At 35.6% G+C, this 15,593-nt stretch overlaps 1 protein-coding gene across 1 annotated transcript; it reads left to right on the forward strand.

Annotated features, from left to right (window-relative positions):
* The first annotated feature begins 624 nt into the window (after positions 1–624).
* LOC117372602 (ceramide kinase-like) lies at positions 625–13,791 on the forward strand. Its single transcript, XM_033968425.2, has 13 exons — positions 625–943; positions 4,944–5,075; positions 5,284–5,406; positions 5,717–5,842; positions 5,916–5,982; positions 6,297–6,442; positions 6,800–6,874; positions 7,139–7,291; positions 7,693–7,798; positions 7,876–7,955; positions 9,340–9,545; positions 9,972–10,186; positions 11,025–13,791. The coding sequence occupies exons 1-13, from the start codon at positions 808–810 to the stop codon at positions 11,110–11,112; spliced, it is 1,653 nt and encodes a 550-aa protein (XP_033824316.1). The 5' UTR covers positions 625–807; the 3' UTR covers positions 11,113–13,791.
* Positions 13,792–15,593: the final 1,802 nt, after the last annotated feature.

Genomic DNA, 15,593 nt, shown 5'->3' on the forward strand with positions numbered 1-15,593 from the left:
GAAAATGTTCAATAAGTAAAGACACCTTTGAAAAGCAGAGGATTATGTAGACTCATGCGTAAGAGCTTAGTGACGCATTCAAGTAAAGGGTAAAACGTAGGGTATTTGAACAACTGAACCCGAATCAAATTGTTTTGAAGAAACGCCTATATATATATATAAGTATATAAGTATATAAATATACTATCCATTGCTGAATTTCAGATTATATAGGTCAAACTAATCACACGACATGTCTGTTGATGAGGGCAGAGAACATCCAATATTTTTAATATGCATATTATCAAAATGCAGATGTTATGGATAAGCCTAAGCAGTATGAGGTAATACAATATACTGCTTATATTTATTTACATATAGAATCAACTAACAAAAAGCGAATGTAATATTGTCCATTTCATTTTCCATTCACAAAACCACGATGAGCCCTGTCTACTTCTCTAAACTGTAACTGTTTGATGGCTAATTCGGTAAAATGCAACATGATCATAAAATAATAACAAAGCGACTCCATGGTCCTTGTTATTGAGAAAATGCTAGACTTTTCTGTAGCCTAAGTTCATATTTCCCCACGGTCACTGCGGCACCACAATGCGCCTGTGGCTCCTCCTACTTCCGCCAGCAGTCCGCTATTTGTCAGTAAAAAGAAAACCTGAAATCCGCTACTCGCCGATCCACGCTTTACCTGGCTCTAATATCAATTATTCACGGTCTGGAGACGATCCGGACCCACAGAGCTATCATGTCCGCGCTCAGGTAACCTTCCGTCGGGCTGCCGCTGCTGCCGCCTCCTCCTCCGGGTGAAGGATGGAGAGGCCGGGCAGGCTGCTGCTGTTGTCCGAGCTCCGCGTCAGAAACACGGCTTACGAAGTGAGTCTGAGCCGATCCCTGCTCACCTGGAAAAAACGGGTTTCAAGTCCTTTGTATCATCCGTTTAAACCAAGTAAGATCCTTTTGATTATTGCAATAGATCTTTTATAGTTTGTTACAATCATAGTATTTTTTGTTGCTTGTCCGTTGCTCTGTTTTGCATATTGCTTTAAAGGTTTTAAGGCCACACTGCCACACAGAGGGCACTGAGGACAACATCCATTATTCACTATTTCAAACTCAATTTTAAATGTTATAAAACATGTCTACATGTAAACAGTGCATGGTAAGCCATAGTTTCACAACCCCTTACATAATCTGTTGTAGTAGGTCGTTTTATATAAGCAACAATAGGCTACAGATTAATCAATCTGCAGATGTTATTGGTATTGGATCCCAATTATATTCTGCTTCCTGGGGTCCAAATACAAACACTTTTTACAACATTACTTTGTATAATATAATGTTGTCCTCGTACATAAAAACAATACATTATAGCATACATTAAAAAAAACATCAAATATAAATTTGGCATGAAATGTGTTAAGAGCATTTTTGGACATCAATATGACAAAATCAACCAGTTTTAGCACTGATATATTGTCTATCCCTAGGTATTTGTAGTAAAATACATTAACATTTTCATGTACTACAAGGCAACATGTCTCTTTGGTGTCCTCTTACAATATTCATTATATGAGAAGACTGTTCCACAGCATTATCTCTGTACGGGACTATGAGATAATGGGACATTGTTTTTGTTCCAAGAAGGTCTATCAAATCTTTAGGGAGAGATAAGTCATTCACTGCTCTAGGTGTTGTGTTACGTGGCTGCTAAATGGGCCATCATAAACAATTTTTTAAAAGTGAATATTTTCTTATAAGCTTTCTACTGTATTACTCATACTAGACTTAGTTATTTACTAGGATATGAATTGATTTACATTATTTGTCTAATAGTATAACCAACATCTGTTTTTTCCTGTTAATTTTATTTCACTTTTGTTCTTCTTGACATCTTAACAGTTTCTAACTATGTTTTTTATCATTTAATCTCAGTGTGTATCTATTTATTTCAGTATTTTGACAGAAAATAATTTGTATGCGTACAAATGACGCCATAGTCAAATCATTATTTAATCTGTAGCATTACATGAATTATGACCCTTACCTGAATGTGTTCAAAACCAACGACATGATCATCAACTTCAGAAAGACCCTTAACACTTCTGAGGTGACACCCATCTAAGGGGAGACCGTGCAGTGGATGGAGTCCTACAAATACCTTTACAATTACAGACTCAAAACTGAACTTCGATGAGAACTGTGCAGCTGTGGTTAAGAGAAAACTGTCCTTTTTAAACATTGATAAATCTGTTTTAGTGTTTTGTTTGGGCTCATGCTTTGGCAGTCTCTCTCAAAAGCAAAAATCTGCTTTCCCAGATTGTCAAATGGTCCAGTAAGGTAATTGGAGACCCCCAGCTGCACCCTGAGTCCCTGTACTCCAGGCAGATTCAGCACTTAGCCATGGCCATTTTAAACAATGCATTGCATCCTTTGCTCAGTGACGTTCAGCTCCTTCTATCTGGACATTAAAAGTTTTGCATCCCAAGATGCAAAACTAAGTACTTGGCACAACAGCTTTATTCCAGCAGCTGTTTGTTTGCTAAATAAGCTGTACTCTATACCTTAATTATTTTATGACACTTTTTATTGACATGTTTTTAGTCTGTTTTGATCAGCACTGTGGGCACTTTCATATTGATTTTTGTTTGTTATTGGTGTGATTTGTATGCATGTACGGAAGAGTTACCTGAACCTGAATTGAAAATGGCGGTTTCCAATAGTTTCATACTGACTGCTTTTCCAGACTGCTTTTTCAAACATATCTTCTGACATAGTTGAAAAAAGTTAAATTATTTCTAGTTTTGTTGGTTATTGTTTTTCTAAAAAAAAAAAAAAAAAGTAGTTTATCTTCTGTTTTGGGAACTCAGTCTCTCACAGTAGGTGGTTGGATGGGAACAGAGTAGAATTATATTTTTCTCTAGAGGAGTCTTCCCAGTCTTTTGTTTGTTCTAGCCTCCACAGGGAAGAGAACAGCCAATCCGATCGGCACATTTCAACCTCAATGTATGATGTAGGTACTAATTATGGGTGTATTTTAAAGGCTTCTTGAAGTACAGATGAGATGCATAGTGAACCAAAAAGGCCTGTGCGATCATAATCATGCCATATTTCCCTCAGATATTGGTTGAAACTTTATACAATATTATTTTTAAAAAACAATTTATTTGAAGAGAAAATAAGACTCAGATTTTTTTGATATGCTCATGAAATATAGTCTTTGCATATTATAGTAAGTATTAGAACTGCAGTTTGACTGATGCAATTATCAAATAGGATATCTTGTTTTTATAGGGAAAAGTGTTAATCTGGTAAATTAGACCTAGACAAACATGTCCTGAAATATGTTTGATTCTTGCATATTCATATTTTAATCTCGTCTCAAGTTAATGCTCTTGGTTGTGTGTGCGTTATGAACTGAATGATAGTTTGTGAAATATTGAGGTTCTCATTTGTAATTCAAGATTTCATTTAGATTTTTCATGCATAGTTGAAGTGAAGATAATTCTAAGATTACTGAACATCTCCTTTGCTATAATTATCTCAAGCCTAATTTTTTCCCATGTTACAAAAGAGCCTTGTGTTTTGCCAATATTGTAACCAAAGAAGGCCATTTATTTTGGTTGATTTGTTTATTTTTAGCAGCATCTATTTATGACAGAAATACCCCTCGAGGTTTGTTCTTCCAGTTTTCTGCATCATGTTCCTCTTACAGGTTCGTTTTGGATAAATATGATTACCAATGAGGATGTCTGCATTATCAGTTAGGCAGTCACTGTAAACACATGTAAATAACCCATACTTCCTTTTTCTGCTGCTTTGTATATTCAAATAGTTGTTATGTAGCAAAGCATTCCCTATTGTAGCCCAGTGTTATGCATTAGGCTATCACAGTCCAAATGTCACCATGTCGATATGATTAAGACATTACAAGCACTTACTCACTGAATTGTCATAACTCACATATCTGATTTGGGATCTGGCAGCATTTCAACATGGTTTTGGCTATATTTTATTAAGTCTATACTAAAAGAAGTTAACAGAAATAAATGAGTTATTATCCACTTCAGTATTTATTTTCAAGTAATTTAGATTTCAAACTATTTTTAATTCACTATTTAAGTATTTTAATTGGTCAGCTTAATGTGTAAGCTTAATGTCCTTGTGGTGTCACCTTCCTGTCACCTTGTTGTCTCCATGGTGATAGATAAGTGTAATGTGATAATGAGGAATATTTCAGACATTGCAATAATACAAGCAGGTAGCAGACCCTCCATCAGAAAAGTTGGTGCTTCTTTAAAGAAATCCAAAAAATACACTACAATTATATTCATAGTTTATCCTTAAGTCTTATACTGTAGCTGTTATTTAGTGCAGATCACAGACATTACGCGCTCCTGTCGTCTTATCATGTTTCAAAGACTCTTCACTTCAAACTGAGTGAACATGATCCTAGACTTAAGTGTGCCTTTAGGCCCCAGATTCAATTACACAGAACATATACCACCTTGGTTCTTATCCAAAGCCCTGCTATTGTCTGCTCTCTTAGCTGTCTGTTTGACTTACACATCACTCATGTTATTAAAATATTATATATGGAGAGCTGTTGTGTGCGTAGTAACATTATAGTTAATATATAGGAATAAATGGAATTGCGTTTTTTCTAGCAAGTGCTATTTATTATAAAACAATTTTTTTTTAAAGCATTAACCCTTCACAGAAGACTGAAATAATGAAAATATTAAAAGAAGATTTTCTAGACATTTTACCGTCTTTGCGATATTAATGTCTTTCTTTAATTCCAAATGTATTTGGTAATAACAGTTTGTGCCCTGAGAGTGGAATTAAGAATTTATGTACGTGAAATACAGATTTTGCATTTGTTTACAACAATAAAAAAATTGCATTGAATATTGTGTTTTAAATATATTTCTCGATGTGTGTTGCAGGTCTATGTCGTAGCGTAGTGGTGTCTGAAATCATCTCGGTCCGTGAGGAAGAGGAGAACAGCAGCAAAGACAATGGCAGCTGGAGGAAGATCAGAGAGATGCAGGGGAGGGACTGCAGGCAGGCCTTCACTGGTAAATACCATATAATACAGTAGTTATTGCCTTTAAAATGTGTATTTAGTTTGAAGGAGTGACTTGGCATTTGCTCCCTAATCTTCAGGTTGATTGTTTGAAGCTTGCTCTTACATTGCTGTTATGTCCCTGGGCAAGACACTTTACATGCCTTGCGTCCGGTGTCTGTGGTTATGATGTTTAAATGCACTGTGGTTGTGTGTTCCAGTCTCATATGTGGAGCGAGGGAGGAATCACCGCTGGCGGTGTGCAGAGGTCACGTTTGTCTGTTCCGACGCAGCTCTGTGTCAGCGCTGGGTCCTCAGCATCAGGGAGCAGCTGGCTGCCCTCAGTACGAATTTAATCTATACATACTACTACTACTGTCTGTTACTACTGTACACATCAAATCAACCTGAGTGCTGTAGTGAGTGGTAGGAATTTAATTCAAAAATATTGTCAGATGACACCAGTGTGCTCATGTGTCTCGTTATTCTTACAGTAGTTTTAGTAGTAGTAATTAATTTAGAAATGCATACTACCAATACCCAGCCCTTTGTAATACACAATACTAGCTGTACTAACACAGCTGTGAGCAAGTCTGTGTGCTCTGTTGTTTGTCAAATACTGCTTAGTCTGACTGTATTGTGCTCCTGTCACAGGCTGCAGACCCAAACAGCTGCTTGTCTACATTAATCCTTATGGAGGGAAGAAACAGGGAAAACGCATCTATGAACAGAAGGTGGCGCCACTGTTCACTCAGGCTGGGATCACGACACAAGTCATTGGTAAAGCGTCACTAAGTGACTTTGATTAAAATGTATTGATAAATTGTAATACATGTGTTTTCTCATGCTGCAGTGACGGAGTATGCCAACCATGCGAGGGATCATCTAAGGGCTGATGCAGAACTAAAACAGTTTGATGGGTCAGTTTCAAACCTCCGTGGGGTCTATTTATCAAACTTGCTCTTTAGTTTAGACCTACGAGCTGAAATACATGAGATTTCTTTGTTAGTTTAGCAGTTCATATTGTAGTCAATGCTTCTGGATTTGTTCATAATTTGCACTTTGAACTGAAGCCTGATTTTAAAACCATAAGTCACAGTTATCATTAATAACTGTCAGTAAATACAATTTAATATTTTTTCTCAAATCTTTGTTCTGTGTTCATCAAAATATTGAAGTGTATAAAATAAAATTAAAACTATTGGCTAAAAAAAAAACCTTCTGTCTTTTCCAGGGTGGTGTGTGTGGGTGGAGATGGCATGTTCAGTGAGATCATTCATGGTTTGATCTGGAGGACACAGGTTGACAGTGGAGTGAACCCCAACAGCCCAGAGGAGGCGCTGCAGCCCTGTTCACTTCGGATCGGCATCATACCTGCAGGTTTGAACAACTTGGGCAAAGTCTAGCAAAAATGAAAGTACACTAATATCTGGAAGGATTGAGTGCTTATTTGTATTATTGATTATATGGAGAGTACAAATATATATTCTGGATATTGGACAAATTACAATTTTCAATAATTTGTATATTGTTATTATTATTATTATTATTATTTTTATCATGGAATATTATGTGATTTTATTATTATTATTATTATTATTATTATTATTATGTATTTTTTAGGGAATATTTATACACTTTCATTTACAATTACACAATTCAGCTTTTTGTTTATTCTTTTATATTTGTCATTGTCTTGAAATAATATAATCATGCATGTTTTCTTTTGCGTTGCAGGATCCACAGACTGTATCTGTTTTGCGACAGTGGGCACCAATGACCCAGTGACCTCTGCACTGCACATCATTGTTGGTTAGTAACAGTCTAAACAAATGGTATGCAAAAACTTGATATGGCTGTGCAATTATTCAAATTTTAATCATGCATTTTTATTTAATATGCCATAATTAACATGCACTTAATTTAATAAGTCAATAAAAAACAGTGTCCTTAAAAATGAATCCCAAAACCTGGCTAGTTTATGTTAATAAGGGATAACAATAATTCTATACTTTTTATCCTACTACTACTCCTTTCTCTGTGGCGTTGTATTGATCATGTTGTTTGTTTTTCCAGGGGACTCGCAGCCGATGGACGCGTGCTCTGTGCACCATAACGACACTTTCCTTAGATACTCCGTCTCGTTGCTTGGTTATGGTTTCTTTGGCGATGTGTTGAGTGACAGTGAGAGAAAGAGGTGGATGGGACCAGCCCGATATGACTTCTCAGGTGAGCAAGATCCATCAAACTATGTGTTAATAGGTTTTGCAGATATTTGTGAAGTTGCTTTAGTATTATTGTGTTTCTATGTATAATTAACCTTAGAACACTACATTTTGTTCACTACACCACAATTAAAAAGATTCTGTTTATTAATGTAATGTATTTCACAATCAGTCCTGACAATATATTTTGTTAGATGTATTCAGCAGTTGAAAAATAAATATTTTGGCTTTAGGACTGTCACAATATCAACTTATTGTTCAATAAATCATAAAAATACAATTATTTCCACTTTTGTTTGTGCTCTGAATATAGTTAAATGTTTGCATTTTTAATAATTATGAAAACTTTGACCTGGGAGAGTTAGATGTAGTATCTCATCACATTATATTAATTTGATCCTACAGGTCTAAAGATGTTTCTTACTCATCACTATTATGAAGGAACTGTGTCTTATCTACCAGCCAAAGGCATCATGGGAACTCCGCGTGATGAAGCCAGGTGTCGCTCCGGGTAAGGAATATTATCGTAGATTTGATTTTTTTTTTTGTGCTTATCTTGTTCACTTAAATGTTTATCTTAATTTTCAGCTGTGTGGTCTGTGAACACAATGGACATGTTTTTACACAGAAAGGTGAAAAGTACAAGTTGGATGAATGCTTTGACACTGGTAAGACATAACTCTTAAGTTTAGTTCTATCAATTACCCCTTTTAATATCTTAATTAAATTTGTTATGAGTTAAACATGACCCACATGTCCTTTGTGAGTGTTAAGCTTTGACTTGAAGACGAGTTTTAGGGCACCAGTCGACTTTACCAATCCAGTATAATCAATTATCTTAATTAATTATTAGTTAAACAATGCTCTGAAGGTTCATAAATTCTTGTATCACATCATTCCATATCTTGAAATAACATTACTATTCACCAAAGCAATTTGGGTTCATGAATATTTATTGACCAAGTTGAACAGACAACATTCAAATATGAAATATGCAAATGAGTGTGGCTCTAAACTGGGGTCTAAAGATTAAACATTAGATAAACTGCCTAAGAATTATCTAAGGTTATGTGTTAAGTCTGAATTAATTAATTAACTCAATCTGTGATGTGTGCACATACAACCAGGAGCAGGATGTTCATATAGCAATAACAACATGCACCTGATGTCTCGGTGCTGTTGCGCTGACGCCTTTAGAGGGTTGATTCTGGAGGTCAAGCTGCATGGGGTAGACACAGGCCAAGAGTCTAGTGGTCCGTGCTCGGAGGCTCTCTTTCAGTGTTGAGAAAGCAGGGAAGGGTGCTTTTCTGGTTGATATCCATAAGATCTCAGCCTTATTCTGTGAGCTATAAAGTCACATTGGCTGAATTTGAGTATTTAATCTCGTGCCATTTGTCCTTTTAAATGAAGTCTTTCAGTTATGGTAAATCACTCTGAATTACTTCAATTTGTCAATTGTTTCATTGTAAGAGAAACTTTGGAATGAACTCTTCTTAAAGAATTACAAAGTTCAATCCAACTTTCAAACAACTTTGCCTCTTTGAATGTGCATCCATAAATCTTACGATGGAATTTAGGTCTGGTGTGATAGGTGTTGAAAGGTGTCTTCCTATACCCAAACATTGGGTCCATTATCATGGCAACGGTGAAGAGGTGCTTCTCACAGTTTTAAGTCAATCAGTAATACTACATAACACCAAAAAAAAAAATATTGTGGCTAATGGCACTGCAGGTTTAAAAACAGATCACTACAGAACATGAGTATGCATTAGCTGTTACTGTACTGTACTGTACTGTGTTACTACTGTACTGTAAGACACATCACATCATAGATAGACTCTTGGGTTCATTTCAAACTGATTTGAACTGTAGAACCTGGCAACCTTAGCTTCTTCTGATTGGATAACCAAAACATAAATCACTTTAAAATCATGAATATTTGATTTGAATGTTTATTTCATATTTAAGAAAAATCCTATGTATTATTCACATCACTCTTCAAAATAATTCTGTAATGTGACAGCTAATCACCTTCACGCCGTTATCTTTCAGAGAGGGAGGATGAGTGGCGCACAGTGCGGGGTAAGTTTTTGGCTATAAACGCTGCGAGTATGAGCTGTGCTTGTCCCCGCACTCCCAAAGGCCTGTCTCCGGCCGCTCACCTGGCAGATGGCACCACAGACCTCATCCTGGTCCGCAAGTGCTCTCGCTTTGACTTCCTCCGACACCTCATTCGACACACCAGCAAGGACGACCAGGTGCCTCCACACAAATATCTAATTATCCACACAAAATCATATTTTTAAGGACAGGTTATGGTTATTTGGATTACTGTTTAAAATGTATTGTTATTCACTCTGATATAAATTGCAAGATGCATTATGTAACTTTTCGGGTGAGGTTTGACACCTGCTTATCTACACTGCTTTGCCTAGATAGAATATTTCATCGTATGGCACTAAACTTATTTGTCTCTATTGAGGCAAGTTAAAGGTCAGATGTGTGTGAAAGCAAGTAAGAGTGGTTTTCATTGTAATGTTATCAATAAACTTATAATTGAATAAATGTAAGCTAGAAGTTTGAAATTATCTTTCAAATGTTTATAAGTGAAATTTATAAATATTTTACAGCTAAAGAACAGGTACTTTCTTTACATATACCAATATTTGCCTCTTATCCTTCAGTTTGACCTGGCGTTTGTGGAGGTGCACCGCGTCAGTCGTTTCCGCTTCATGCCCCGTCACTGTCAGAGCGACTCAGACCTGAACCTTCAAGAGTTCCACAAGAGGCAGATCTTTGGGCCTCTGTGCAGGGACCACCCGGCCTGTGGCTGCAGCCCTCACTACAGCAGCTGGAACTGTGACGGAGAGGTGCTCAACCACACCGCCATAGACGTCCGGTCAGTCCACTATGCAGTGTCCTTCTTTGGTCTTTCTTTGATCTTTCTTTGGCCCACAATGTGGGCTGGTACTAGTTGTGACATAGATCAAGACCATACTAAAGTCAGATTTTGTCCAAGTCAATTATTAAGATTTTTTTTTTTTTTTTTTTTTTTAGTATCGATACTTGTTCAAATGAGAATCTAGGTTATATATATTAATTTTAGTATTGATTGGCATCTGGGTAGATTTTTTTGACAACTCTGAAGGTGGCCAGAAAATGTCCAGAAAGATGCCTCATACTGTCTGCATCTAATTATAAGGTGACTTATTGTGAAGAATCAGGAAGTGCTTGATTAGCATGCTAATTGTTAGCTTTAAAGCAGGGGCGAGAGGATATTTTGTGGCCCGCAGGACAATGAGAGTTTAATGTTAGTGTGGCTTTACCATGTGTCACTTGCGCTGTGTCCTCCCGTCGCAAAAGATTCAACAAATAACGATGTATATCCATAAAATCCACAAGAATTGGCATATTTCCTCATGTATGTTGAAAACAGCGATGACGTTTGAGAAAATTTTAAATACCTGATAAGCCCAACCTCACCCAGACTCTGCCCCTGCGGCCCCCAGCTAATTTGAGTTTGAGACCCCTGCTTTAAAGTGACAGCAAAACTCTGCTTTGGTCTGTTAAAGTTGTGAAAAGCATTTATAAAGTCATCGAGGTGAATAATTGGCATAGTCTGAACGCATAAGGTTAGAATAACTTTGGACCACTGCAAACAAGGCCATCTACTTTAACCCTATGTACATTGATTGGACGTATGATATGCACAAACTAACCCAATTTTTTCCCCCCAGCGTGCACTGCCAGTTGATCAAGCTCTTCGCTCGAGGGATAGAAGAGATGACCGTTTTTGAAGAAGTTACCAACCCCTGTGCAATATGAGACCCCCACAGCCACCCACTGTACGCACTTCCTGTTTCCTGTCCTGTCCGGCTCCTAGTTATGACATCACTGCCATCATTCGAGTCACCTCTAGCCTCGGCATATTATATTTTCATAGCAAATTTGATAAAAATTGAAAATGAGGAAAATCCAAACCAGCTTTAAATCTATAAACTAACTGGGCATAGAACCGACCATTTAATACAGTATTTTTTTTAAACAATATATAACCTTTGGCTACACTTACTTACAAAAGGTAAGCATGATTAAAGTAGACATACCTGAGAATCAAACATGAAATTTGGCATTTGAATAATCCATACATTTCATTAGTTTATTAACATTTGTCAGCATTAAATAAGTGTAGTAGCTCAAGTTCTAAAAATTGTACACCTCAATTTCTTTTATTTTTGTGTTTAACTGCTTTTAGTATTAAATATGAAGACCTATTCCTTAGATTTTGTTACGTAGATATTAACATTATTTGCACTTTTTCTATTTGAAATCCGCAATGTACCCATCACTTATTTTTCCCGTGCGTTGATTTCCATTATTGCCATGTTCATTTTTATACCAGTAGCCTTTCTTAGATCTTCTAATTCTCCACGCTTAATAACCCACAACACTAACAACTGCAGCATAACCAGCTCTTTAAGGGATTTGTTCATGTTATTATTTTTATATTATGTTTATTGTAGAATCCATCTTGGTCCTAGACTTTTGTCAAACTACTTTACTTTGAGCTTTAAATAGTCCTTTTTTTTTTTTTTTTACATCACTAGAGGCATTATAGTTGCCTGGCAAATGCAGAATGATATGTCTCTTTATTTTTATTGAGGGGAAAAAGATGACATATCTTGGCAGTCAGGCTAGTTAAGTTCTTCCATGATTTTCTGCTCTTTATGCAAAACACATCAAAGGTATAAGGGTGGCCTTTAATGAGTAAGCCGATGAGGTAATGTGGGGGGAGGATTGTTGGTAACAATGGAAATAAGATGAACAGAAACTTCCACTTACTTAAGGCCAACAAAGTGACATTTTATCCATTGAAAAATTAATGGTCATACTACATTTAAATACCTGGGTGATATTCAATCTGTCTTAGCAAAACATTGTTAAATCTGATTGTGGCATACGATCGTAAACATAACACATATTATACTTAATTGTAATATTAAGTTATAGTTTCCCTTCCTCAAATTGAAGTAAATGGCATTAAGTATATCATTTACTTCCTAACCTGAAAAACCTGCATTGCAAATAATTAATTTTAAAACTAATCCATTATGTTGTTTAGTTAGTGGAAGGTTAGTTGATACTTATTTTAGAAGGTTGCTGTTTTATTGAGTCTATGACCTGCTGTTTCTGTAGCACCTTTAAACCTACATTACATTTGTTTTCTCTCTGCTTATGTTAGAGCTGGCCTCTCATGTACATAGAGGGAGAACTGGTAGCTATTTTGCAAAAGGTGCTCCATTGAAACGTCCATTTTGCAAAACCAATGACTTTTAAACTCAATATGACCAAAAATACTATGTTGTGATGTAGCTGCATGTCTTTCTATTGGAGCTATTGGTTTCCTTTTACCATTATTACCCAGCAACTAGTAGAAGACAATGAAATAAAGCAAGTTATTGTTTCAATGAGTAGAAAAGGGACATGTAAAGAGAAGATTACAAGGTATATCCATGTAGCATCTGCCAACGCGCTGGTCCTAGATTGCAATGGTGCTCCAAAAAGCAGTTTATTTCAGAATGGATGGACATCATACATCAACATCTACTCCCTGGGTTAACTGCATTTGTCTCTCTAAAATATTTGCACAGTATTGTAAAGTTTTATCAAATGCTGAATGGCCGTACAATCAGTCAGAAAACAAATGTTACGTCTTTTTGCTGTAAAAAAAACAACAACAACAACAACCAAACTTTACCACAAATTTTATATTTTTGAACCAGGAGAATGACATGTTATTGTAATGTTGTGTTGATTATTGTACATCTAAGGCGGAACTGAAACTCGGTATTGCTAATACATTGTGATAAATATGACCACTCCTTACATTGTGTTTCAAAATGTAGGCTGTAGAAATAGTGGACCATGTTTGAAAAAGATATATATTTAGCATGTAAAATTATTATGTATTTTAACCAAATTCAAGCCCAGTTTTAGGTTTTAAGTTTTGGTCCTCTGAGGCAGCAGTAATATTTTTACAGTTATTTATACATTTTACTCCAAATGCCGAAAGTACCACAAAACCACTATACGCTTATTAAATAAACTCTATGGTCCACTGTTTTTTACAGAACAACCAACTCCAATTCATGTTTTCTTATGAAAAATGCCATGTGAAATATCTGCTGGAAAATGAGACCGATCCTATAGCTGAAGTTTTGCTGTTATGTCACAATATTGATAAAACATGAATATATTGTTATTGTTTAGAAATTGTACAATAAATGATTGTACATGTATCTTTATTTTAGTGCCGATGAATGCAGCTACTCCTAATTGTTTAGCAATGGTCATGAATTAAACCAAATGATTTCTTTCAATCCAAAATAGTTGTAATCTTCTGGCTGTAGCGAACTCTGAGCACTAGTCTAACTGATGCAGTCCACCTGATTATAATCTCCTGCTGTAGCTCTTTATGTGAAAATAAAAATATGTTTAAGTTGACTTTTCTGTGGTCTTTATTGTGCTAAAATATTAAATGACATTCAGAAAACGCAAAAATGAGCAATGGGCTAATAACATTCTTCAAATACAGATGGGCACCATCAGGCACTGCTCCTGGCAGGTTGCCCAAGCAGCCGTGATTGAAGAATAGGTCAAATGAAGAGGACGCATTTTTCTGCTGGGACAAAAGAGTAAATACAATATTGTATTTCTAAGAGCCAAGAAAATGTACTCAAGTAAGAGTAAAGTTACATTAAAATAATATTACTCATGTAGAAATACAAAGTATGATCCAAGATTACTCAAGTAACATTAAAAAAGTATTTGGGAAAACTACTTATCAAGTAAGTATCTTAAAGAGTAACTTGGGATGTGACATCTGAATTATAATTTAAAGTTAATGTAATTTGAAGGACAGAACATTGAATAATGCACAAAATCTGGTATTTTTAAAGGGTAGAATTTGGAAAACTGAATCATATCTGAAGGAGGTAGTGCAAGAAACACAAATGTTAAAAGTTTTACGTTGACGATATGAAATGATTTTGTCACTTGTAGACTTACAATGGGAAGGGTAACCAAAACTTTTATAAGTAAGAGTACAGGAAGAAGGAGTAAAAGTATGCTGCTAGAAAAAAATACTCTGAAAAGTACAATTTCTGTAAAAAGTTTCTCATGTAAATATAACTGAGTACTACACATCTCTGTGGATTGACTAGTTCTGGGGATCTTTAGTGATCATTGTCCGTATGAGCAATGGGTCTGAATAATGCTCAAAACTTCTGAAAACATCATACTTCAGAGTTTCCTGCAAATTTCTGCCAAAACAACTTAAGATAAAACAGTTTACGGTTTGTTTGGGGTTTTTTTTTTTTGTTTTTTGTTTTTTTACATGTAATAAAATCTGTAAAGTAAAATAAATGTGACTTAATACACATTTTTTCATAATTAATATTCATGAGTTTCAGTTTCCAGGTACATAGTGCCATTTTGAGGACTTTTGACCATTCGGATATTTCTGTTTGTTTGCTTGTTTGTTTTTTAATTGTAAAGTGCAACAATCCTAACTTTTCATCATTTGAAAACCCATGGATAGTAACTTATGTCTATGATAATATAAAAAAGAAAAAAGTAAAATTTATTCAACCAGTTTATCTTTCAGCTTATGTTTAGGCTGTATGAAAATGTGTCCCATCATAGTCAACATAGCATTTTAATTGAATAATATTTAAGTGTTAACATTGACAAAGTGCGTATCTCACTGACATTCAAGTTGTGTCATGGATCAGTGCATTGACGTACTCATTGCGTTAATTTAATCAAACATTCGGTGAAGATAAGGGCTCATTAGGGAAGTCATATTCTAACCAAGAACAAACTTTTACATGTGGGAAATTATTGGACAAACTTCCCTTTTGAATCTGTAAATATTCAAATCAATAAAATCATGGTGAGATAGTTGAGAGGGTCGATATTTGAAGCGGTACAAAAGTGGGACTGATTTAGCATTCATTCATTGAGGAGGTCTGGACACTGAACATCAAGAACAAGCAACAGGTCAGTTAATAATGTCAAGTGAAAATATAGAGATATGCTGCAGGTTAGGTTTAAATTTTGAGTACTGCAATGATTGTGTTGTGTGGATATGGTTACCAATATAGGCATAGTTCTAATACTGAAGAATAGTTTGCATTTTAGTCATGGTTTAACTCTGGTGGTTATGTTTTTTTCCTGTTATGTTATAATCTGTTCATTCCTTTTCCTGTCTGCAGCTGCTGGGTTGTTTTATATTTACTGTTTTA

This window comes from Periophthalmus magnuspinnatus, chromosome 6 (assembly GCF_009829125.3).
Source record: "Periophthalmus magnuspinnatus isolate fPerMag1 chromosome 6, fPerMag1.2.pri, whole genome shotgun sequence".
Lineage (NCBI taxonomy): Eukaryota > Metazoa > Chordata > Actinopteri > Gobiiformes > Gobiidae > Periophthalmus > Periophthalmus magnuspinnatus.

Excerpts from the sequence above, each read along its gene's own strand:
- LOC117372602 (XM_033968425.2), top strand. The coding sequence starts at position 808 with ATGGAGAGGCCGGGCAGGCTGCTGCTGTTGTCCGAGCTCCGCGTCAGA. Across the intron at positions 7,956-9,339 it reads GGATGAATGCTTTGACACTG|AGAGGGAGGATGAGTGGCGC; the intron begins GTAAGACATAAC and ends GTTATCTTTCAG. Across the intron at positions 10,187-11,024 it reads CACACCGCCATAGACGTCCG|CGTGCACTGCCAGTTGATCA; the intron begins GTCAGTCCACTA and ends TTTTCCCCCCAG.